The sequence below is a fragment of the Notamacropus eugenii genome, chromosome 1 (genome assembly GCF_028372415.1).
Source record: "Notamacropus eugenii isolate mMacEug1 chromosome 1, mMacEug1.pri_v2, whole genome shotgun sequence".
NCBI lineage: Eukaryota > Metazoa > Chordata > Mammalia > Diprotodontia > Macropodidae > Notamacropus > Notamacropus eugenii.
Window position 1 is genome coordinate 250,322,937 of NC_092872.1, and position 25,778 is coordinate 250,348,714.

General features: G+C 37.3%; 1 protein-coding gene and 1 pseudogene across 16 annotated transcripts in view; one reads left to right on the forward strand and one right to left on the reverse strand.

Moving 5' to 3' along the window:
• CCSER2 (coiled-coil serine rich protein 2) overlaps positions 1 to 25,778 on the forward strand; it is a 123,960-nt gene that overhangs the window by 14,904 nt on the left and 83,278 nt on the right. For 10 of the 16 annotated variants that reach the window (XR_011971555.1, XR_011971554.1, XR_011971556.1 and 7 more), the window contains exons 2-3: positions 4,944 to 6,420; positions 10,246 to 10,448. Coding sequence is in view for 9 of the 16 variants with exons in the window: in XM_072628532.1 (XP_072484633.1) it covers positions 4,983 to 6,420; positions 10,246 to 10,448 (1,641 nt within the window). In the remaining 7 variants the exon portion in view is untranslated. Of the gene's footprint in view, positions 1 to 4,943; positions 6,421 to 10,245; positions 10,449 to 24,218; positions 24,752 to 25,778 lie in introns of those variants that run through there. The other 6 variants (XM_072628533.1, XM_072628530.1, XM_072628541.1 and 3 more) reach the window with 5 other exon arrangements.
• On the reverse strand, positions 154 to 426 carry LOC140515661 (cyclin-dependent kinase 2-associated protein 1 pseudogene; annotated as a pseudogene).

Consider the following 25,778-nt stretch of genomic DNA (forward strand, 5'->3'; position numbering starts at 1 on the left):
TCTATTCTTACAAACTAGTGTGGATGGGAGGAAGAAAGGGGGGAAGAACCCAAACTTTTAGACTATTCAAAATAAGGGATTCATATGAATTGTTTTGAAAGTCACTGGAGGAATAAGTGTTATCCTTTCTTTTTCACAAAGAAATGGAAAACTTTAGAAATGAAGTAGGAGGCTAGGTTCAGTCTCTACCAGGTATTTCTGGATTAATCCTTGAGCCTGAATGATGCCTTGCTTTAGCCTCTCCATGGCCCTTTTGCTCCCTGCATTTGTGGGGTCTGATCTGTTTGCCTAGCTCTTTGATAGGATAGCTAAGAGTTCTGCATATTTGTTTTGGGGTACTTGGCTGCTGCCTGTCTCCTGGGTGTAGCCTAGAAATGGAGGTCCATAGTCATTGATCAACTGCTGGTACTGAGTGGATGCTGCCATGCTGGTAGAAAGAGTGGACACTTCCAGATGGGTTCAGGGATGTGCCCAACATGTGGGCCCTAGCCCACTTTTTTTCTGGGATATTGTTTTGAAGAGTCTTCTTGTTCCCTTATACTTCCATTAATTGTTCCATTGATATGAATGTGATTTTGTATTCATAAAAATTTTAGAAAGTAGGCATATGGGTTGATAGTTACTCTGGTCTTTAACTTGCTTTTTTTTTTTTGGATGGTAATAAAACCTAAGAATTTTTCATATTTTCTCTTTTCCAGAAGCAAACCTAATAAAGTCTTATCTTGCTCCTAATGATATTGAGTGAAATCAGGTTAAGTGAAGACCCATCAGGCATGAATTCCTCAAAACCCCCACCCTTCCTGCCAAAGCTAAAATAAGTATCCCCCTTAGGCAAATAAAATGCTCCAGGATTGGGGAGAACCACCAAAGTTCTGGTCACGCCACATCAGCATTCTTCCCTTTAAGTTCCATATTTGGTAACAAAAACCCTCATTGGTGAGCAGTGATCCTTTTTGTGTTGTCTCTAGGGTAGATTCCTATGCTTAGACTGTATGTGTGGATTCCTAGCCAATGGGAAGATGGGAAGAGATGCTAGTGGGCTTTCATGTTAGGGCTATATAATACTGTACTCTGCTCTACTCAGGTGCACTCCCTTGCTGACACCACCTGTGGTCTCTCCGGAAGTGTCTCTTCTCATTAGATTGTAATAAATTCCTTTTTGCCTTCTACCTTGAGAAGCCTCTGAGTTAATTTGAGTAAGGGTTGCTATATCCCACACAATATTAACCTTCAAAAGGTCAAACAACTGACAAGAGGAATTGCTGTTTTGGATTATATATTTAGAGCTGGAAAGGACCATAGAGTTAATCTAAAACAACTCATTTTACATATAGTGGTAGTTATTACAAAAGAAAAGAAGGGAATTGAGGGGGAAAGTAACTGCAGTATTAGACTTTTATTAAGAAGGAGAGAAAAACTGGGCATATTCTGAGATGATTTTTGAGAGTAGGTATTAAAGGAATCAGAAAAAAGTGGTATCACATGGTCTAATATTCACTTGATCCATCCAGGTGGAGTCCTGAGTCATAAACAGAAATAATTAAAATGACAAAAAAAAAAAAGGAAAGCTCTCTGAAGATACCAAAGTGGAGAGATAAGGAAGTCAGTGGCCAACTGGAGTTTAAAATGGACATGTACTGTAATTGATCATGAATATAAAGGTATTTGTGGTCTTGTAATAACAAGATCAGACTCTCAGAGACTGGCTAAGGATAACAAGATTATATTTTCTAGCTATATTTGAGAAAAGAGAATAATCAGAGTATGTGTCTGATAGGATGAATGAAACAAAATTAATAGGCAAAGGAAAGCAATTGCTAAATTTAGATATAAAAGAGACCTTAGAGATCATCTAGTGTGATCCCCTTTATTTTACAGATTAGGAAAAGGTAAGATTTAAACAGTAAAGCCAGGATTCGAACCTGGGTCCTTTGACTCCAAATCCAGTGCATTTTCTACTATATTGTCTTCTGAGGAGAATGGTCTTTAGACTGGAAAGGGGAGAATAAAAATACTTAATAGGAATTTGGAACCCAATATTAGTATGGCTTTGTATGAACATCTCTGCCTTCTTTCAGGTCCCTAACCACAGTCATAGGACATTGCAAAAAGCATGATTGTATAGTTGCTGAGTATTATTAGTTATCATTGAAGGAGAGATGTCATAAGTCTGTAGGAAAAAAAAGTATTTTCCCAGTTTCAAAATAGAGAAGAAAGTGAAGTATTCAAACTGAAGCCAATGAGGTTGATGCTAATTCCTGAGAAACTAGGGTATAGTATCAATAGGAAGGTTAGAGAAGGAAGTGGTGATGACATAAGAGCTAGCATGGTTTCTTCAAGATGAGATCATGACAGACACATCCCATTTCTTTTCTTGTTAGGTTTTACTAGACTGATCAGTCATAAAAATGAGGTAGATACAGTTTAAGTCAGACTTTTGCAAAAGTTTAGACAAAGTCCCTTATGCTATCCTTGCAGGCAAAATGGAGAGATGAAGGTAGATGATAGAATAGTTAGGGGAATTCAGAACTGATTGAATCCACCTCATATCTAAATAATAATAATCAATGACTGAATATAACTTAAGGTTCAACATTTTTATTAATGACTTGGATGAAGCCATAGAGGGCATACTTTTCCTATGTGAAGATGACGCAGCTAGGACTCTGGAGTTGGAGGTCTAACACTGGATGAGAGTTAGAATTTAAAAAGTTCTTTATAGGCTAGAATCTTAGGCTGAATCAGATCAAGTGATTAATAGGGGTATATGTAAAGTCTCACATTTGGGTTCCCAGAGTTAACTTTGCAAGTACAATTTGGGAGCCTGAGTAGAAAACATTTCACCTGAAAGATTTGGGGGTTTTAGTAGATTTAGTGGTGTGAAATGGCAGTTCTTAGAATACATTAAAATAAGCATAATATCCAGAATAAAGGAGGTAATAGTTCTGCTTGAGTTCTTTCTGTGTGTTGAGACCACAACAGACATGTTAGGTTTAGCTTTGGGTACCACACCTTAGGAAAGTTTTTGACAAGCTGGAACGTGGCAGCCAGGATGGTAAAGGATGGAAGGCCATGCCGTATGAGGATCAAGTGAAAGAACTAGGAGTACTCAGCCTAGAGAATAAAAAATGGGGGGAAGGGGTCGGTGTTGGAGAAGGGTGAAGGAGGATTGAGATTATATTTGTTCTGTCTGGTCCACTGGTCAGGAATAAAAGGTAGAAATTGCAGAGAGGTAAATTTTTTATTCAACATAAGAAAAATACTTCACATTAATTAGCACTGTCTAAAAGTTAACTCTGGAGAGGGAGACAAACTACTGCAACATCTCTGTCAAGAAAATCCCAAATGGTGTCACAAAGAGTTGGACTTGATTGAAAAAAAGAAACTGAAAACAACAACAGAAAAGTTGACTGCCCTGCCTTTAGAGCTGAAGAGCTCTCAGGGTGAGGTTGGCTATAAACTGAAGGATATTGGAGAGAGTATTCCTGTTTATGTGCTGGTTGAGCTAAGTTATCTCAGTGATGTGATACTTTCCAAATTTGAAAGTTTATAATTATAGAAAGTATTGTTAAATTTCCCACATAAAAGATGGAATGTTGAGATAAAAGAGTCTGATCACTTCTTTATGTTAGAAGAATATTTTTAGGAAAAATATTGGGGATGAAACTTTCATGTACAAGCATCATTTCAGAAGCTATTTTTCTTCCTTAGAGTTTCTAGGTGTATATGGTTTCAGGAGATAGTGAGTTTCTCAGCATTGAATGGCTTCAAGTGGTGGTTTTATGACCACTCATTGCCACTGTGGTAGAGGGGAATCTTGTTCCACTACTAATTAGACTAAATTTCTGTGATTTCTTCCAATTCTGAAATTCTATAAATCTGTGAAATACTAGTTGTTTTCCCATAAATTTCCGAAGATTTCTGTTGAATAAATATAGCATATTGGTTTGTCTTTACTTACATTTACTTATTGTGTTTCCAAAAACAACCCCAAAGGCTTCCTTAGTATAAATAACATTTAGTATAAATAAATGGTAGTAGTAGTTTCTTTAGAGTGTAGGTTTCTCTTCTCCATTGAGGCAACTACTTCAAGAAAGTATTTGTTGTTTTACCAAGTCTAAATGTCAGGAAAAAATATTCTACCTACACCTCTGCCTGTTTTTATAAAACTTATTTTCTGTGAATATTTTAAGGTTTTATGTTCTTACTACATTTTCATGTTTAACTTTCTAAAACATTTGAATATTTTTAAACTTGATAACTGGACTAGACTTTTTCCTGAGGTAAACCAGTATTTAGATTCTCCTTTCTACCACCTAGGCTATTAGAATTGCAAAAATATAGAATTTGTAAAATCTGTAGCCCTTTTGGAGAAGGAATGTGATCTAGTTATTGCCAAAAGTAGAAGGAAAGACTTTTCAATGGAATGTGAAAAACTGCAACTGTATTATGTTTCATAGATGAAAATTTAATGTTGTCTATGCTAAATTTCTCTAAAGCTGTTCCTTGGGACATAGGAGTTTGTTTAGCAATACAAAATAAAGAATTTTGCCTATGGTTAATGGCAGGATTTGTCCCATGTTTGCTAATATAATTTGTGGTTCTAGTTCCCTTTTGCTGTGTATGGCTTTGGACTTTTACTTCATATATGAAGAGATAAAGCTAATTTTAAAAATATTGGCTATTGGAATTACTAGATTGTTAAATACTTGAAAACATTAGGAAGTATGTTAGCCATGACAGTTTACAAAAAAGACTTTACCTTAAATACACAACCTCTGTAGAATGACAATGGTAATCATGACTAATTTCTGGACTCCTTTTACATTAGAATCTTCAATATCATGGAAAAGTTAAGCTGAAACATTTCACTTAGTACATTACAGCATTGTAACTGACTACGTATACATAATAACATTGTCTTTTTCTCCCTGCTTTTTTAGATTCTGTCATCTTTCAAGAACAAATGCTCCCTATAACTCATGGAAGAAAAACTACAAGTCAAGACATCTTTGGGTTCCAAGTTGCCGAAGTATGGAGCAAAATCTATAAGCAGCACCCTGCAATTAGTGCCAAATGGAACAGCTGTTAACCTACCAGGAAATTCTACGAGTAGTGGTGGCAAAAATTACGTTAAACACAATGGCTCCATTAATATGTCTTCCTATTCTTTTAACTGGAGAAAGTCAAATAAATACCAACTTAGTGAGCAAAGTACTAGGGATTCTCACTCTGCCCATAATTCATGTGGTAAACTAGTTGACCCTGAAAAACATGTTAATGCTCAAGAAACATATGGTAAAAGTGGATTAAAGAGGGATTTGAAGAGTGTTTCTTTACTTACATCAAAGATAGCAAAACCATCCAATATGTTTGTTTCATCATCAGAGGAGTTAAACCAAAAGACTTTGTGTGGACTATCTAGTTCAGGTAAATTCACCAAAGCATCGTTATTAGGAAGGACTTCATATTCTTCACTTAGTGCTCCAAAATCACAGTTAAACGGATTTTATGGAAATAGACCAACTATAAATATGCAGAGGCCTAGAGCAAACTCCTGTACCACCAGGAACAGTTCTGGAGAAAGTTTAGCACAGTCCCCAGACAACATTAAGTCTTTTAACTGTGAAAAAATAGTACGGTCACAGAGTTTTTCACATTCCATTCAAAAGTCTTTCCTTCCACTTTCATCCATAACTAGATCACATTCCTTTAATAGGGCTGCAGATCTTGCAAGGCCTTATCAAAACCAACAGTTGTCCATTAGAGTGCCTCCAAAGTCAAGTATGCAGTCAAAAAATGTAAGATCAGAGGTTCTTAATAGAAATGAACACTTAGCATTTGGATTTAATAGGCCCTATGCTGCTTTTTCTGGCTCTGGTTTAAAGAAGTCAGCTTTACCAAATGGCTCAGGGGTGACATCTTTTGATTATAGGCTGGGTCGAGCCTCTTTACTGAGCCCAAACAGACCACAATTTACTGGGAAGATTATGGTGGATGATAATAAAAATTCAGCTGCTGATAGATGTGTATTGGAGGATTCCTCAGTTTTGAGTAATGATGGAGTTATTGAGAAGGAAGAAGAATCGATAGAAAATTATAGTTCTAGAACAGAAAGTAGCCAGGGCATAAATGATAATACACTGGAGGATAATGCAAAAGTTAGATACCTGAGTGATGACGTGGATGAAATATCCCTTTCATCTTTGTCTTCTTCTGATAAGAATGATTTGAGTGAAGACTTTAGTGATGACTTTGTAGATATAGAAGACTCAAACAGAACTCGGGTAACGCCAGAGGAAGTCTCACTCAAAGAGGAAAATCTTGGAAGTGTTCCACTAGTGGATCCATTTGATTCTCTGAAAGAAAATGAAAAACCTTTCAGTAAAACTGATGAATGGATAAATATCAGTGTGCCAGGTAAGTATCTTCATTTTATCCCTCTAGAAAGTTTTATGATAGATGTTTTAATAACCAAGTTGTTTATAAGCACAGTCTTTAGGAATTTCAAGTAAATAAACAGGACTTAGATTTAGCACCTTATTTAGAAATGTATAGTTGTTCCCACTGTAGCCATGTTTAGATCTCTATACATTCTGTTAAGTAGTGAATGCTTTCTGGGTTGCTCTCCAAGGTAGTCTTATGATGTTTATAGAATATAAAAATCTGTAACTACTTTATTCAGAGTTTTATTATTGTTACTGTTGAACTGTTACTAATATCCTGTTTGATTTATTTCCTTCTATTTGCCACATTAGGCAGCTAGATAGAGCCTAGAGTCAGTTAGACTTAATCTTCTTGAGTTTAAGTCCAGCTTCAGATACTTACTAGCTTTGTAACTGGATAAGTCATGGAACCTTGTTTACCTCTGTTTCCTCATCTGTAAAATGAGCTGGAGAAAGAGATGGCAAATGACTTCAGTATCTTTGCCAAGAAAATTCTAAATGGGATCACAAAGAGTTGGACATGACTGAACAATTTGCCACATATACTTGTTAAAATTATATTATTTGTTTCTTTTTAGCATGCTTTCAAAAAAATTTTTTGAGTTCAAAATTTTGTTCTCTTAAACCCCCTTTCCCCATTGAGAAGACAAGCATTATCTATGAAATCATATTTCCATATTAGCCATGTTGTCCAAAAAAAAAGCAAGAAAAATAAAAGTGAAAAAAATTATACTTGTTTGTACTTAGTTCATAAGTTCTTGCTCTGGAGGTAGATAGCATTTTTTATCATGAATCCTTTGGAATTATCTTGGATCATTGTGTTGATCAGAGTAGCTAAATCTTTCACAGTTGATCTTTGTTACAAAATTGCTATTATGTTATGTCATGATTTCCTTGTTCTGCTCACTTTACTCTATATTGGTTCATATAAGTCTTCCCTGGTTTTCTGAAACCATCCCCTTCATCATTTCTTACAGCATAGCAGTATCACAATTTTATATCACAAAATTATATCACATATCACAATTTGTTCAATCATTCCTCGATTTATGGGCATCCCCACAGTTTTCAATTCCTTGCTACCACAAAAAGCTGCTTATAAATATTTTTGTAAATGTAGGTTCTTTTTCTTTGATCTCTTTGGGAGATGCAGACCTAGTACTGATATTGCTTGGTCAAAGGATATACACTGTTTCATAGCCCATTGGACATGATTCCACACTTTTCTTCAGAATGGTTGGACCAGTTCACAACTCCCCATATTCTTCTAAGCTTTAGAACACCTTTTTTTAAGAAGAGATTTTATTGCATAAATAAATAGTAATATTTCAAGAGATATTAAGATAAAATGGAAAGATTATAGAATTTTAGAGCTGAAAAAAATCATTAGATTATGTAGTATATTTTGGGTTTTTACATATGAGGAAGCTTTAGAATCCTAAAGGTCAAGTGACTTGGTCAATGTCATACAGCTACCTAGTGACAGATTTGAGTTTAGAGCCCCAAATCTCTTGTCTTTTAGTTAAATATGTAAGTCAGTAATTGATAGCACATGCTCCACTGATATAATTTTAAAAAGCCCTTTTGGCAATGCATAGTTAACAAAATGAATGATTTTGTCCTCTGCTTAATCATATATCTCTGTAACCTCTCTTTTAAGTGCTGTATTTCTTAGAATAATAGGATTTAGAGCTGGAAGGAACTTAGAGGCTCTCTAGGCCAACCCCCTCATTTGGTAAGTGGATAAGTGAGACACTCAAAGGTCACACAGGACAAGGATTTGAACCCAGGACCTCCAATACCAAATCCAGTGGTCTTTTCACTGAATATGTAGGTTGCCTTCACATTTTCATTAGGAGGAGACCTGGAGTGGGGGGTCGGTATAAGAAGAAAGAAGGAGGGAGAGAAGGACTGAGTGTGATGAGGCCTACATGCATCATACAGAAGTAAAAGTTAGGGAGGAATTATTCAATTCCATACAGTTCAACAAACTTTATTAAATATGTTCTCTATGTTATAAACTTTTGTAGTAGGGTTCTGCTTCTATCTTAGTTTCTGTTGCTTCTTTGGGCTAGCAGTTACAGCAAGGCCCATCAGTTGTAACATGTTTGATATAGGAGTGACTAATAAAGTCCTATAGGTACTGTCTAGGCCAGGCTTTCCATTCTTGCCTCAGTGGCAGTAGCAATCTCAACCATGTGACTGGACACTTGCAATACAGGGGCTTCTAAATGTCTGTTATGCTCTGTGAAAAGATGTGAGAATGTAATGGGATATAGAGGGGAAAGCCAAAGGAAAATCTGGGATTGAATTAAGAAGAAATGTTGAGTTTGAGATGCCTGTGAGATATATAATTAGAGATGCTTGACAAATGGGTAGTATTGTAGAACTGTAGTTGAGAAGGGAGACAGAGGCTGAATGTATGGATCTGAGAGTTGAATGCATAGAGGCCCTAATTAGTCTAATGGGAATGGATAAACTCATCTAGACCAGGGGTTCTTAACCTTTTCTCATTTCATACAGTCCTTTGGCAGTCCGGTGAAGCCTTTGGACTCCTCAGAATAGCGTTTCTAAATAATAGGAGGAAATAATAAATTTCACTTAGAGGTTAGTGGAAATAAAGATAAAATTTTTCTTATCCAAGTTCACTGACTCCCTGAAATCTATACCCAGGTTAAAAACCTCTGAACTATAGAGAGATTAGAGAGAGCAATGGACCCAGGATTGAGAGCCCTCAGGTATACTGATACCTATTAACCTTGTGCCAGAAACCAATCAGTACTTTTGAAAAAATAATTCTTTTTGTACGAGATTGACAAATATGAAATGCCAGGTGGTTGTTTTGAAATGGATCATATCTTTTTTTGTCTATTAGATTGGCATTTTAAAAGAGAAGCTTTTTTTGTAATGCTTAAATATTCAGAGTAGCCAGTAAAAAGTTTTTCTTCAGACAGTGTAGAATAGCACTTATTCTGCTAGTGATGTTTTTGTCCCTTGCATATTTAGTTTCTTATTTTTATTTCTACTTTGCTTACTTTTGGCAGTAGAAACTATCTTCTTAGAGTTCCAGTGTGAGCCCTTATACTGGCAAATGAATGTATAGCCATAAGGGAGTAAGGATTTCATATTATCAGGTATGGTTAGTGACTATTAAGTGTTACCTCTCTTTAGAAGTCCTCATAATGTACCAGTGGAGTATGGAACCTAGGCTTGACAATACCTGTATGCACGAGAATCCTTGCCTTAAAGTTATTGTTTTTGTGCTTTGTTGGTAGAACTGGTGACTTGTGACTATTCTTGTGGGCTCTTAAATTAACTGAAGATGCTGTTAAAATTCATGGCAGTTTTGAGAACCCTTCAAGAATGGCAGTAAACATGGTGCAAAGTTCATAGCTATTTAGACACTAAACTAATATTTGGGTGATTTTCCAACCTTGAGTCTTTAGTCTTAGTTGTTTTTAGAATAACTGTTTTGTTTCTAAAAACAAATGTTTTTAGAAAGTACACTGCTAGGAGAATTTTGGATTTTTATACACATTTTTAAGTAAGTGAATAGAACTAAGTTGTGCTTTTTTCTGTTAGAACAGAAAATAACTAGGTATTTTTAAAAATTCTGGCATGAGGCATTGCTTATTATTTTTGCTGAGAATTTAAAAAGTGCTGCAGTCTTAAGTTGAGTTTGGTTAATTTTTGCTAAAACCCACCAAGTTACTAGAGCCTGTTTGTTAAAGCCTGAGAAAAATCTGTAATTATTACATTGTGTTGTGAATTAATACCTTTTTGTTCCTTTTTTAATTAGTAGAAGACAAGAATGAATGCACCAAGCACACTACGGGGAATAATCTGATTTCTCCAGATATGGATTACAGAGCTGGTTCTTCATTTGAGCTCTCCCCATCTGATAGCTCTGATGGAACATACATGTGGGATGAAGAGGGTTTGGAACCCATTGGGAGTGTCCATCCATGTGGAAGTTATGAGTCTTCAGAAATGAACAGCATAGTATGTATGGATTTGTATGATTTTTTGGTGCATTTCATTTTTCTGACTCTAGAAAGATAAGAAATACCTTTTTTTGAATGAATAAATTAATTATGTAATGTAACTTACATGTTAGAGGGCTCCCAAAGTGTCTGGAATTAAACTCTGAAATAGAGAGAGAGAAGCAGTGCAGAACGAGAAAAAAAACATGCATGTTTTCATGCAATATGCAATATATGAGTGCTTTTGGTGTCTTAGTCTTTGTATCGTCTTGGTAGCTAATTTTTATGGACTTGACAACTTCAGTATTTTGATAGCTTCTCATTCTGTGCGACTCTTGTCTTTGTCCTTGCATAAATCCTTCAAGAGGCCTTCTTATAGGTCTTTTAATATTTCATACTCTTACTTCATGATTGGCTCATCTTCCTTACCATTCATAATGCCATTGTATTTTTATTAACAAAATAATATTGTGTGTTTACCAACATGTTAGGTAGGAATCAGAATTTTTCATTGTTAAGTAACATGATGTTGCAGAAATGCTAATCAGTATAGTACTCTCTAAAAACAGTTATAGTTTAAATAGCTCAATATATTTAGATTTGTAGTGGTCTTGAAATGATAACCCTCCTTTAAAAAAAATCACAATTTGTTGTGCTGGAAGATACTGAATATTCCAACAGTCTCTTCAAATGCTAAGTGAGATTAAATGATGATTTTAGATTTGTTTCATTACTATTCTCTGGGTACTGGGAATTTAAAAAAATATTTTTCTGCCTTGATCTACTCTCTAGCAGAGAGTTTACTAAGGAGCCATCCATTGATGGTTAGTAGGAGAAACCAAATGAATGAACAGTGTCTATTTCCCACATTAGGACATGTAGTTAGATAGAAAACCTAGGAGGTTTGCCATTAGTAAATGGGCCCAGAGTCAAGCAGTAAGAGGAAAGTAAGCAAGAGGCTTGCCTTTGAAATTGAAAGATTTTTTAATGATCTCAAACTTCTCCCAGAAACAAATCCCTGTGTTATTAATGCTAACGTTTTACCAAATACAGTGGAATTAAAAATGAGTGTACATAGGGTAGTGAATATGAGTGGACTGCAACATATAACACATGACGGACTTTGAAGAGGAACTAGAGTTAAAGATATCATTAGGGAAATATAATGAGGCAACAAGAAGATGAATTTGCCATGTTGACAGGAGTGAGGGATGATAGGTGGACAGCCCGAGTGCTCCACTGATACCATTGTGATAACAGGAGGAAGTGAAAAAAGGTCCTGGCATTTTGGAAGACCTCTTATGGTGAATTTCTAGGACAGCATAGATAATAATGGAGGGAAAAACCAAGTCAATTGTTTATGACATCTTGCAGTGACTGTCTTTTCCTGAAGAGAATTGAGAATCTTGTGGCATCCCTGTTAGTACTTTAAGCCTAGGTAGCCATGCTACAAAAGAGACAACCCTATTCAGGTTAGGCAGTTGTAGAGGTTGGGGGTGGAATGGAAGTGCTATATAAGCATGTGAGATCATATGATAATGTTGACAGAGGGAAGTTATTGCTCTAGTAGCAATTGGAGTGATCTCTCTCACCTTCACTTTGTTTTATTAACAATCTCAAATCTGTTTATTGGGTACTGGAAGTGTTGCTGGAATTCCTGGTCCACCTCATATCATTCTTCATTTTCTACCTCAAGATTTTCCTATAAATTGACCTACAGATGAAAGTTCTGTTTCTCAGACCAGGTGACATAGTAGATTGCAACCTATGTGGGAGAAGACAGTCCTCTATTGAGGAAATCTAAAGCCTCAGAAGATTTTCAGCAACTTCTTACCCACCGGTACTACTCCCTGACTGTTTCAGTAGGGCAGGAGACTTGTGGTAGACTTGTATCAGCTGTCTTTCAGGGTCTCAGAATGAACCTAACCTGGAATTAAATCACACTGCTGGACCTCTCTCCATTCTTTAGCACAAGAGTGAATGTTTCATGATCATTACCCTGAGAAGGTGTATCTATTGATGAACTTATTTCAGTGGCCCCATAATGATAATACCTGACATTTCTGAAATACTCTGGAGGTTTATAGAACATTATCATAGTACTGTATCTAGAGCTGGAGGAGACCTCAAAGACCATTGATTAGTATCCCCTATCCCCTCCTACCATTTTGTACTGTACATACAGTCATGGTCCTCACGACAGCCCTTCAAGGCAGGTATGACAGGTATGTTGATTATCATTTTACAGATGATATTATTGTCCCTATGAATATGTTAAAAAAATACAGGCTAGATAAAAGTACAATTAAGTGGACTATTACATTACTCCCAAAGAGCACTGATTTATTTACTGATGTCAAGGTGTAGGTAGTTCTCCATCTATGGAATGACAGAGTTATATCCCCAGTTCTCTTCATTTTTATCATGGACTTCAATAAGGAGTTTAGCTACAAAAGGCAGGAGAGTTAGAGGGTGATGATGGGGATGACTGGACCAAGTGATGGTTTTTTGACTATAGTGAAGATACTGGCATATCAGTAGGCAGTAGAGAAGTAGCCAACAGACAGGGAGAAATTCAAGATAAGTGAGAGAGTGGAAATGATCTGCTAGAGAAAACAGGATAGAATGGGTTCACTTGTTTGTGTAGAGGGATTGGCCTTAGGAAGGAGAAGGGCCATTTCATCTTGGGAGGTGGAGGAGAAGGAGTAGGTAGAGGCAGAAGTCATCTCGGTGTTGTGAGAATAGAGGAGGAGGGAAGGGGGAGGTTTAGGCTGCAATTTTTTCAGTGAAATATGAGGCAAGGTTCTCAGCTGAGAGAGTGGGGAAGGAGAGGGCATGGGAAGTTTAAGAAAGAAGGAAAAAGTTTGGAAGAGCTGCTTTGATGAATGAGGCAGACAAAAATTAAATGATGATTAAAAAAAAGTTCAATGTAAAGTTTTTTAAGTATGTTTAAATACTTATAAATTTTAGCCATAAATATTGGTGATTGAATTTTAAAGTTATATTTCATGTGACTTTTATAAATAATTTTTGCCTTGTAATATATTGTTGTGGGCTTCTTTAGTAGTGAATGCATTGTCTTGACACGAATTATAGAAATTCTTAAAGGCAAAAAGAGTTTAGATTTATTGTCAGGGCCATAGGGACTTCACTACAGACCTTGAGTAAAACTACATAATGATCAAAATGGCATTTTAGGAAGATTCATTATATATTCAGAATAGCAACAATAATAGTTATCTTAACATTGATATAGCCCTTTAAGGTTTGCAAAATAATACATACCTTGTACATATATTCACATAATATCTCACTTAATCTTCACAGCATAAATTAAGGAAAGAGAAAGTAGAAATGGGAATATCATTTTAGAGATGTAGTAATACAGGAGTCAGATAGTAGGGGCCAGGAATCATGGGATGGAGAGACAAGATAATTACAGATCTTAGAGAGTGATTGGTTGAAGTAATAGACTAGTCTTATCTCATGTTTGTTAAATTTTTATTTTTTCAATTGACAAAAGTTCATTTTCCCTCCCTTTTGCCCTCCCCTCCAATAAAAACAAACAAAATTCTTCTAACGAACATGCATAGTCAAGCAAAACAAATTTCCCCATTGACCATATCCAAAAAAATGTATGTTTTCCCCTTGTTCTCTGAATTCATCAAATCTTTGTCAGGAGGTAGGGTAGCATACTTAATAATCCATCCTCTGGAATTGTGGTTGATCGTTGTCATGTCAACTTTTTAAAAAAAATAATTAATTTTTAGTTTTCAGCATTCACTTCCATAAGATTTTGAGTTTTAAATTTTCCTCTCCTCCCCTCTCCCCAAGATGATGTGTGATCTGATATAGGCTTTACTTATGCTTTCATATTAAACATATTTTCACATTAGTCATGATATGAAGAAGAATTAGAATTAATAGAAGGAACCATGAGAAAGAGGAAACAAAACAACAAAAGAAAAGGAGAGCAAATAATATGCTTCCATTTGCATTCAGACTCCAAAGTCCTTTCTCTGGACATGGATAGCATTTTCCATTGTGAGTCTTTTGGAGTTGTCTTGGATCCTTGCATTGCTGGGAAGAGCTAAGTCCATCAAAGTCAATCATTGTACAATGTGGCTGTTAATGTGTACAATGTTTTCCTGGTTCTGCTCATTTCACTCAGCATCAGTTCATATAAGTCTTTCCAGATTTTTCTGGAGTCCTCTTGCTCATCATTTCTTATAGCACAATGGTATTCCATTATATTCATATACCACAACTTGTTCAACCATTCCCCGGTTGATGGGCATCCCCTCAATTTCCAATTCTTGGCCACCACAAAAAGAGCTGTTATAAATATTTTTGTACATGTAGTTCCTTTCCCCATTTCTATAATCTCTTTGGGATACAGGTCTAGAAGTGGTATTGCTGGATCAAATGATACGCACTCTTTTATAGCCCTTTGGGCATACTTCCAAATTGCTCTCCAGAACAGTTGGATCAATTCACAACTTCACCAGTAATGCATTAGTGTTCCAACTCTCCCACATCTTCTCCAACATTTATTATTTTCCCATTTTGTCATATTAGCCAATCTTGATAGGTGTGATGTACTTCAGAGTTGTTTTTATTATATTGTTCTAATCAGTAGTGATTTGTTCAGACTTCTTAAGACTTTCAAAGTTATTTGTTTTGAGTTTTGTCAGTTTATTAATTATCCTCTTAGGTCTGCCACTTGCCTCAGAATCACCTTTTCAGTCATTACTGAAATTATCCTTTTGTTTGATAAATAAGAAAACTTAGGCCTAGAGAAGTCAAGGGACTTGTTCTCCCTCCCTCAGTGATTTGTGCCTCTAACCCCCAGAAGGTAAACATGCTTTCATGGCTCTTGAATCAAACCCCTCCCCTTCAGACCTATGTAGTCAGAGCCTCTTTTGTACTTTTTTCTAGCCTGCATTTCCACTGGTTGTGCTTCCCAAGTAATAGGGTGGCCAAGAAGTATGTTGACTGTCCTTTTTCTCTAGCTCTCTCCAAAAAGTACATTGTTTCAGGAATTATTTTCCTTCAAGGCTGACTACCAACAGGTGCAAATCTGCCTTGTGCTTCTGTGTGAACTTTATCAATGCGTAGCAGATGTCTCTCTCATGCATCTTCCAGAGAACGGAAAGGGCTACTGGACCATTGCTTCCAGGAGATTGCCACCTGGTGGCGAAACTCTGACATGACATACCCTTACAGTGTTCTTCCTTCTCGAAGGACCATGACATCAGGGAAGTGATGACATGACATGCTAGTGAATTGGATTTAAGTGACGGAGTGCTGTGCAAAGTCACCAGCCTCAGTCTGTCCTCTGGGTCCAGTGGCAAGATGTAGATCAGGATAACTGGAAATGGCCCCATATGCAGTGGGAAACCTTGGCCTATTTAAGGTCTTAAGTTTGACTGAGGCAACCCCCATTTAGTGATTATGGCTAGGTAAGAAATGAGGCCAAAAATAAAAAATTCTGCCTGGGAAGGGACGACCCTCGGGGTTTCTGGCCAGAACAGAAATAATAGTTATTTACGTTCACTCTGAGCTATTCAGAGCCCAAACAGTGACCAAGTGGGATGTGGCCTGGGACCTGTAGTTGGCCAATTCACTTGCACTGAGTTATTAGTGACACAATGTCTTCCTTTGGGTTTGAGGAAAAATAGTGCTTGAACTACTACAAAAGCAAACCGACCTGCTTGTAGCAATACATAACTGTCACAAGTATCACAGATATCACATGTGGGGGCTTATGACACCAAGGATGAAAGTGGGTGATTGGGAAGATAGCAGTAACAGGAAAATTGAAAAGAGGAAAAGGTTAGGAGGTAAAGGTAATGATTTCTTTGGAATCTACTGAGTTTGAGATACTTATGGGACATTCAGTTGGAGCTTTTTAAAAGTCAGTTGTTGATGTGGGACTGGAGCCTGGAAGGAGACTAGGGAGCTAGATATAGATAGATTTGGGAATCATCTGCATAGAGAAGAATTGTACTTAAGGGAACTGATGAGATCACCAGTATGAGATGATGAGATGATAAGGGAAAAGAGAGCCCAGGTCAGAGCCTTAGGCTTACTTAAGGTTAGTGGCAACAATTGGATGAAGATACAATAAAGGAGACTAAGAAAGAGTGGTTACACTGGTAAGAGGAAAACCATTATATTGTCACAAAAACTAGAGGATAAAGAATCCAGCAAGAGATGTTCAACTGTATCAAAGGCTACAGAGAGATTTTTTAAAATGAGGATTGAGAAAAACGCATTAGATTTGGCAATTAAAAAAATTTTGGTAACTTTGGAAAGAACATTTTCAATTCACAGAAGAAGTTGGAAGCGAGTTTGAAAATGGGTGAGAGGAAAGGAAGTCAGGGTACCTAGCGTAGGTAGATTTCTCAATAGGTTTGGTTGAAAAAGAGATAAAGAGTGATAACTAGTGATGTGATCTGGCAACAGAAGGATCCAGTAGATAAGAAGATAAAAATCAGAGAATGGGAAGATAAAGGGGGCTGTCTACTGAAGAAGAGGAGAGGGTTTTGGATCAAGAGTGTATGTATAGGGCATTGCCGTGGCAAAGAGAAAGGCCACCTCTTCATCAGAGATAATAATGAAGGAGGACATAGTGGAAGAAGGGGTCTGAGGTAAGTGAGATGATGAGGGAAGAAAAGATAGTTTTTGCCAGATGGCCTAATTTGGAGAAAGCAATTTTGGTTGAATGATAAAGCCAGACAGTAAAAGGTTAAGAAGGGAGGCAGGGAAGTGGAGGCATTGATTGTAGACAATTTTCTCTGAAAAATTTTATTTATTTAATAATTAGTTTAACTTCCATGTCAATGTCACTACTGGCTCATAAACAGAAATGATCTTGCTCTCCCTACAAATGGTTCCTAAGATAGTGGTTTCTATATTGTGTGTTCGTCCTCCTTTGCCGAAGAAGACCATGCCATCAGAGAAATGATGACATTTCTTGCACTTAATTTTGTTCTGAATGAGGGAGGGCTGTGCAGGTCACGCCTCACTTCTCCTCCAGAGCCATCTGAAACCAGTAACCAGATATTCATCAGGGTGACTGGAGATGACCCAGGATGAGGCAGTTGGGGTTAAGTGACTTGCCCAAGGTCATACAGCTAGTGAGTATCAAGTGTCTGAGGTAAGCTTTAAACTCGGGTCCTCCTGACTCCTGCTCTGGTGCTGTATCCACTGTACCACCTAGCTGCCCCGGTTTCCATATTAGTGAAACTTCAAAAGGATGTAGACCTGTGTTAGACATACTGAGCCAGGAGACGCTTATGCTTGGCTGGTAGACGACAGTAAGCTTCTCTCAGGTGAATCAACTTTTAAAGTGTCCTTGATGCCTATCCGTGTTGAATAGCCTTCTCCTACTATGGCCAAGTAAGTCTTTCTTTCTTTCTTTCTTTGTTAACTGTTGCCTTTTAGAGAACCAGAAAAGGCCTTTTGCAGTTCTAGCACACTTCACTCAGGGAGCTACAGGGGCATTTCAGAAAAGTTAATCCTCCCTGAGCAGTTGTCAGTTTCTGTCAGTGGAGAGCATTTGCACATAGGGAATATCCATCCTGATTTAATTATAAGGCCAGAGGCTTTTATAACTCCCCACCCCAGCCCCCTTCAAAAAAAAAATCTGTTTAATGGAGGAAAAACAGAATAAAAGAATTTTGCAGCTGGAATAGGCCTCAGATATCATCTAGTCAGATTTCTTCACAGGTGAGGAAACAGGTCCAGCATTGTTGAGTGACATGACCAAAGTCACAGAGCAAGTAGATGGGAAAGATAAGACTGGAACCAAGGTTTTCTGGCTGCTAGACTATTTTTCTTTAGATAACGATTATGTGAAGTTAATTTTCTTTGTAATTCCTTAAGGCTGTGCTACTCTACCTTAATTACTTGCAAATCATCTAATGCCAATTAACTTGCTTTAAACATTAAAAATATCTATTATATTAGTCTTTGCTTTAGGGAATCCAGCTTAAAGTTTTCAGTATAATTTATTCTTTAAATAAAGTAGGTCTTAATTATGATTTGTACATAATTAATATTCCCATAAAAAATTGTGAGGCTTGAATTCTGATTTAATCTAAACTATTAGGTAAAATAAAATCTAGATATAGATGAAAATATAAATAAAATATGGAATGTTTATTTCAGATTTAGGCTTGCAGAGTCATACCATTTAGGCTATCATAATGTATAAAAATCTGGTGTTCTTGGTTGGTCCAAATCCCTTAACCTGACAGAGTATTTCATATTATTCTTGTGTAAATGATGGAGAGATATAGATTAGATAATATTAGAACTCATGGGATCAAGTTACTCATAGAGTAGTTGTTGAGTAGTTATTCATAGTTCCATGTCAACTTTGAAGGATGGTTCTAATCTGAGAATTGGTGCTTGGATCTGTGTAAATTGAATGCAGTTATAGATGGTGTATTAAGTAGCAGAACCCAAATGGAATAGGCCTACTTGCCCCTTAGATATAGATGTCAAAGATCATTTAACTTGTTGACTGTGTCTTAAAGGGATTGTACTAGATTAGGGTTCTTAGCCTGGGGTCTTGCACATCAGAGAATCCACACTTTAGAGAAGCCTTATAGATGTAATCAATTCAGAAAAGCTTTCACAGGTAGCTTCTCTCTTAGTAGCCACTGGAGAATCCACGGTGGAGAGAAACCTTCTAAATATAATCAATGTGAAAAAGCTTTCACAAAGAAGAGGCATCTTGCTGGACATCACAGAATCCACACTGCAAAGAAACCTTATAGATGTAATCAATGCAGAAGGGCTTTCCCATGTAGCTCCTATCTCAGTAGACATCAGAGAATCCATACTGGAAAGAATCCTTTTAGATGTAATCCATTAAGGAAAAGTTTTTACACTGAGTTATAATCTTGCTGCACATCAGAGAATCCACACTGGAGAGAAACCTTACTTATGTAATCAATGTGGAAAGACTTTCAGAAGGAGCTCCCAGCTTACTACCTGTCAGAAAATCCACAGTGGAGAGAAACTTTTTGAATGTAATCAATGTGGAAAAACTTTCACACAGAGCTCCAGTTTTGCTAAACATCAGAGCATTCACACTGGGGAGAGACCCTAGGAACTTCATCTCATCACGTATTACAGCCAGAATATAGTTGTTGTGTTCATGTGACAGTAATCTTTAACAGCATTGGTTCAGATTCAGGCAGTATTCATTAACCTTTCCATACATTCAGTATAGTTGTTGGAGACAAAATTCACCACATGCACATATGTTCCCAGTTATATCCAAATAAGTAATTGATAGGTTTTCAAACTGCCCCTTAGTCTAGTCTGTAGATAGTCAAAAGGAAGGGGGAGTACATCTGGCCACTGCAGGTGGGCTTCAGAGTAAAGCTTGCCAATAAAAATTAAAAAGCTTTTATCCGCTGAGTAAGTAAAAGAGCGCAACAACCACCACTAGGAAATGTTGGGGAGGCAGGCTGGTAGAATGTTGGAGAAGGTGGACGATCAGCACAAATAGTATGTTCTAGGATCTTTTTTTTTTTTATTTCACTTTTAACATTCATTTTCACAGAATTTTTGGGCTCCAAATTTTCTCCCCCCTTGTCCCCTCCCCCCACCCCAAAACACCGAGCATTGTAATTGCCCCCATCTCCACTCTGCTCTCTTCTCCATCATTCCTCTCTGCCCTTGTCTCCATCCTCTCCTCTGTCCTGTTGGGCCAAATAACTTTCTATACCCCTTTACCTGTATTTCTTATTTCCTAGCGGCAAGAGCAGTGCTTGACAGTTATTCCTAAAACTTTGAGTTGCAACTTCTTTTCCTCCCTCCCTCTCCTCCCCCTCCCTTTGGAAGGCAAGCAATTCAATATCGGCCAAATCTGTGTAGTTTTGCAAATGACTTCCATAATAGTCGTGTTATATAAGACTATCTATATTTCCCTCCATCCTATCCTGCTTCCAATTACTTCTATTCTCTCTTTTGATCCTGTCCCTCCCTGTGAGTGTCGACCTCAAATTGTACCCTCCTCCCCATGCCCTCCCTTCCATCGTCCCCCCCACCTTGTTTATCCCCTTGTCCCCCACCTTCCTGTATTGTAAGATAGGTTTTCATACCAAAATGAGTGTGCATTTTATTCCTTCCTTTAGTGGAATGTGATGAGAGTAAGCTTCATATTTTTCTCTCACCTCCCCTCTTTTTCCCCAAACTAAAAAAAAATCTTTTGCTTGCCTCTTTTATGAGAGATAATTTGCCCCATTCCATTTCTCCCTTTCTCCTCCCATATATTTCTCTCTCACTGCTTGATTTCATTTTTTTTTTTTTAAGATATGATCCCATCCTATTCAATTCACTCTGCGCACTCTGTCTCTATGAGTGCGTGCGTGTGCATGTGTGTGTGTGTAATCCCACCAAGTACCCAGATACTGAATAGTTTCAAGAGTTAACTAATATTGTCTTTCCATGTAGGGATGTAAACAGTTCAACTTTTATAAGTCCCTTATGACTGCTCTTTGCTGTTTACCTTTTCTTGCTTCTCTTCATTCTTGTGTTTGAAAGTCAAATTTTCTTTTCAGCTCTGGTCTTTTCATCAAGAATGCTTGAATGTCCTCTATTTCATTGAAAGACCATTTTTTCCCCTGAAGTATTATACTCAGTTTTGCTGGGTAGGTGATTCTTGGTTTTAGTCCTAATTCCTTTGACTTCTGGAATATCCTATTCCATGCCCTTCGATCCTTTCATGTAGAAGCTGCTAGGTCTTGTGTTATCCTGATTGTATTTCCACAGTACTTGAATTGTTTCTTTCTAGCTGCTTGCAATATTTTCTCCTTGACCTGGGAATTCTGGAATTTGGCCACAATATTCCTAGGAGTTTCTCTTTTTGGATCTTTTTCAGGTGGTGATCAGTGGATTCTTTCAATATTTATTTTGCCTTCTGGCTCTAGAATATCAGGGCAGTTTTCCTTGATAATTTCATGAAAGATGATGTCTAGGCTCTTTTTTTGATCATGGCTTTCAGGTAGGCCCATAATTTTTAAATTGTCTCTCCTGGATCTATTTTCCAGGTCAGTTGTTTTTCCAATGAGATATTTCACATTATCTTCCATTTTTTCATTCTTTAGGTTTTGTTTTGTGATTTCTTGGTTTCTCATAAAGTCATTAGCCTCCATCTGTTCCATATTCTAATTTTTAAAGAACTATTTTCTTCAGTGAGCTTTTGAATCTCCTTTTCCATTTGGCTAATTCTGCTTTTGAAAGCATTCTTCTCCTCATTGGCTTCTTGAACCTCCTTTGCCAATTGAGTTAGCCTATTTTTCAGGGTGTTATTTTCTTCCGCATTTTTTTGGGTCTCCTTTAGCAGGGTGCTGATCTGTTGTTCATACTTTGCTTGCAAGTCTTTTATTACTCTTCCCAGTTTTTCCTCCACCTCTCTATCATGATTTTGAAAATTGTTTGGGCTCTTTAAGACCTTGTCCCAGAACTGATCCCATTGAGTGGGCTGGGATGTAGAAGCACTGACTTCTGTGTCTTCCCCTGATGGTGAGCACCGCTCTTCCTCATCAGAAGGGAGGGGAGGAGAAACCTGCTCACTAAGAAAGTAACCCTCAATAGTCTTGGTTTTTTTCCCTTTTCTGGGCATTTTCCCAACCAGTGACTTGAGCTCTGAATATTCTCCTCACACCCACCTCACCTCCTGATCCTCCCAGCCCGCGCTTGGGGTCTGAGAATCAAATGCTGCTTCCCAGCCTCAGTGCTTTGGGCAGGGGCAGGGCTGCTATTCAGTGTGAGATTAAGTTCAGCTGCTCAGGTGGGGGCAGGGCTGCCTCATGGGCTCAGTTCCCTCAGGGGGTTTATGCAGAGACCTTCAACAATGGAGGCTCCTGCCTGCTTGGGGAGCCCCGGTCTGCTCCCGCCTCCGCTGTTGCCTTCCGAGGGGGCCTGAGTATGGGGGCACCCCACTCCCCTCTCGACCCACCAAAGAGACCTTCTCACCGACCCCCGTCACCTGCGAGTGGAGGGACCCACGTGGCTGCTGGAGATCCCGTCCCTGAAGTCTGCTCGGATCTGTTCCTCTCGTTGCTGGGGCTGGTGCAGGGCTGGGCTCCGAGTCCGCAGCGCGACGGACCTTTTGCAAGAGGTTTACAGGTCCCTCTGGAACAGAAATCTTATCCGCTCCACTATTATGTGGCTTCTCCTGCTCCCGAATTTATTGGCAGCTCTTTACTACAGATATTTCATGGGCTGTGGGTTCGGAGCTAGCATATTTGTGTGTTTCTACTCCGCCATCTTGGTTCCGCCCGTTCTAGGATCTTAATGAAAAACGGTGAGCACTAGTTTACATCCAGTGAATAGTTGGTTCACAAATGTAGCTTTACTATATGCTAAATATTAACAGATATAATTCATGATTTTCCAAATGATCACAAATGAAACTCATTTATAATTTAAAATTTAACCCATAAATTTCCTTACTTTGGCTTGGAGAGATCCTAGTGCCTTAAACTGCAGCCTTACAGAATCTCTAAACACTGTTAACAGGGCTACACCCGAATGAATCTCACATAGACTCCATCAGGGGATTTTGCTGTGCTTTTCTCCCAGCAGTAAGTCATTTATCATTATCATTAGTTTCTTAATTAAAACAAAATATTCCTCATAATATTCCAAATATTTTGTTCGATAATTGATTCATTTGAGATCTAACAGCATTGAGATCAAAAGTAACCTGCCTTAATCAGCTTTTTTTTTTAAGTTATAAGACAAGAGAAAAACAGTTCAATAGAATGCATTTCCAAAAGGTGTTACAGGGAAAATCAGTCATCCTATTTCCCTTGACATTTTAGTAATCACATCTAATGGCATCAGAACCGCCATATTTGGTATGGAGTAAATACAGTCAATTAAAGACATGGCAATAATTTATTACTACAGTATTTACCACATGCCAGATTTTTCTCCCTAGTTCTTAAAAAATTAAACAATTTCATCCAGCTGTGATGTCTTCTACCCAGCTTGCACTTGCCACCTCCTGCTGCTCCAGGGTTTAAACTTGCCACTTCAAAATTTACCCTGGAAGATGATATTGCTGCCCTCATTTTGACAGTTGCTCCAGATTGTGCAAAGCTGGCTTTGAAGGAGACAAGTGCCCCTTGGGTTGCCTTCCCTTCCATTGTTGTGGGTACCCCAGACATCAGGGTGTGATGGTGAATATGGGTCAGGAAGATAGCTCTATATGAGATGAGGCCCAGAGCAAGAGAGAGATTCTGACCCTGAAGTAGCCCATTGAACATGGAATTGTCACTCCATAGTATTTTCTCTGGATGTGGACAGCATTTGCTATCCTGAATCTTTTGAAATTGTCTTGGATCATTACTTTGCTGAGAGCGGTGAAGTGTAATAAAAGTCCATCATTGCAAAAAAAAAAATAAAAAAAAGTATTTTGATAACTTTCATTATTATTGGATTCCTTTGTGATACTCTTAATTTTATGTATTTAAAAACATTCTGAGTCAGGTCCATAGGCTTCAATAGTCTACTAAAGGGATTCTTGGTACAATACAACAAAGGTTAATAACCCTTGTACTAGAGATCTGAAAATCCAACTCTGAAGTTGTTATTCTGTAAGATAATATTTGTACTACTTACCTCAGAGTTGTGAGAATTTTGTATAAGCCTGTTTGCTCTAGAAAAATACACATATTATTATCTATGCAAAATTCACACATTTTGCTGAAGACATTTTATATCAGGAATAGATTTTATAACAGAAGAAATGAAATTCCATTGATAATTGGATCTATAACTTGTGATGTAGTATTAGAAGTTGTTTCTTGGTCAAAGTTAATACTTACCATTGTGCAACTAAGTGGCAGGTTTGATTTGAGACATTTGCAAATATTGAACTTAGGGTAAAGAGGAACACTTAAACTTGGAATGCTTAGAATGCTTATCCCCTTTATTTCTATACACATTTCCTTTCTACTTAGGCACTTAATAAATATGATTGTTGAATGAATTGTGACATAGCTCATCTACAAAATAAATTTCTAAGGCATTACGTGTCATAATAGCAGGCTGTAGGTAACTAAAAATGTAAAGACATTACAGATGTTGTATTGGAGGCACAGCTCACAGATTACTGAGAAGGGCTAATGTAGGTAAATGAAAACCTCAGAATAAAAATGTACTTAAGGAATGTGATATGACTTCGCTGAAAGAAATGTGTGTGTTAATACTCACAGAACTGGAAGGGGCCTTAGAGATCACCTCATCTAATCTCTTCATTTTGCAGATGAGGAAAGTGGAGACTCAGAGGTATTATTTTAGCCCTGTCATTCCTAATTCAGATAAATTAAAGCAGATTAGTTAAGATGAGGGTATATGTTCATTAGTTAGAATATATTGATATGGTTGTGAAGTTCATGGTTTTTTAAAAGTTTAAACTTATCAAATATAGTGATTATGAATCTTTTCACACCATGTTATTTATTTTTTGTTTTGTCTGCTCTTTATAGTTTAAGAAACATATGTAGAAAACTTCAAAAGGGAGAGTGTTAAGAATGAGTTGACAAAGGTTTTTGTTGTCCCTGTTGGAAATCAGAATTGTCATAGTAATACTATTATTAAATTCTCTATTACAGTTAAAGATAGCTCATAATGTATACTGAGGCACTGAGATCTTATTGATAAGTCATGTTAAACTGAAGTGAATATTGTTAAGTGGAATACTGCTGAAAATTAACCTTGTATTTTTTGGGAAACCTGCAACAAATTACAAAATTTAAAGTTAACCCAAATATGGTACAAACCACGACTTTAATTTGCTCCACAGAAGACTAAATTGTAGATCAAAGAATTTGGTAGTCAAGCCATTTCATTTTACAGATGAGAATACTGAGATGCAGAGAAGTGATTTGCTTGGAGTCACATAGGTTATTTGGTATTAGAACGAGGACATCAGTTTGCATTCTTTGTCTCTAAGCCCTTAGTGTTCTTTCTACTACACCAGGATTAATCTTTTTCCTGATTCATCTAATAAATTAAGCCTCTAGATTTGCTTTACAGAAGCACTATAAGTACTTGGACTGTACCTTTGCTGTAAGGAATAGGGCTTAATTTGTCATATTCACATAACTTCTGAAATCTATTACTGTTTGTAAGGTAAACTAATTAATTGGGAAATTCCACTAGACTGGTAAATATATGATATGGGTGTGTGTGTGTGTGTGTGTGTGTGTGTGTGTGTGTGTGTGTGTGTGTGTGTGTGTGTGTGTGTGTTTGAGGGGAACAGGAGGAAGAAGGAAAAAGATGGAGAGAGGAAATCCCAGTATTTTTTTCATTA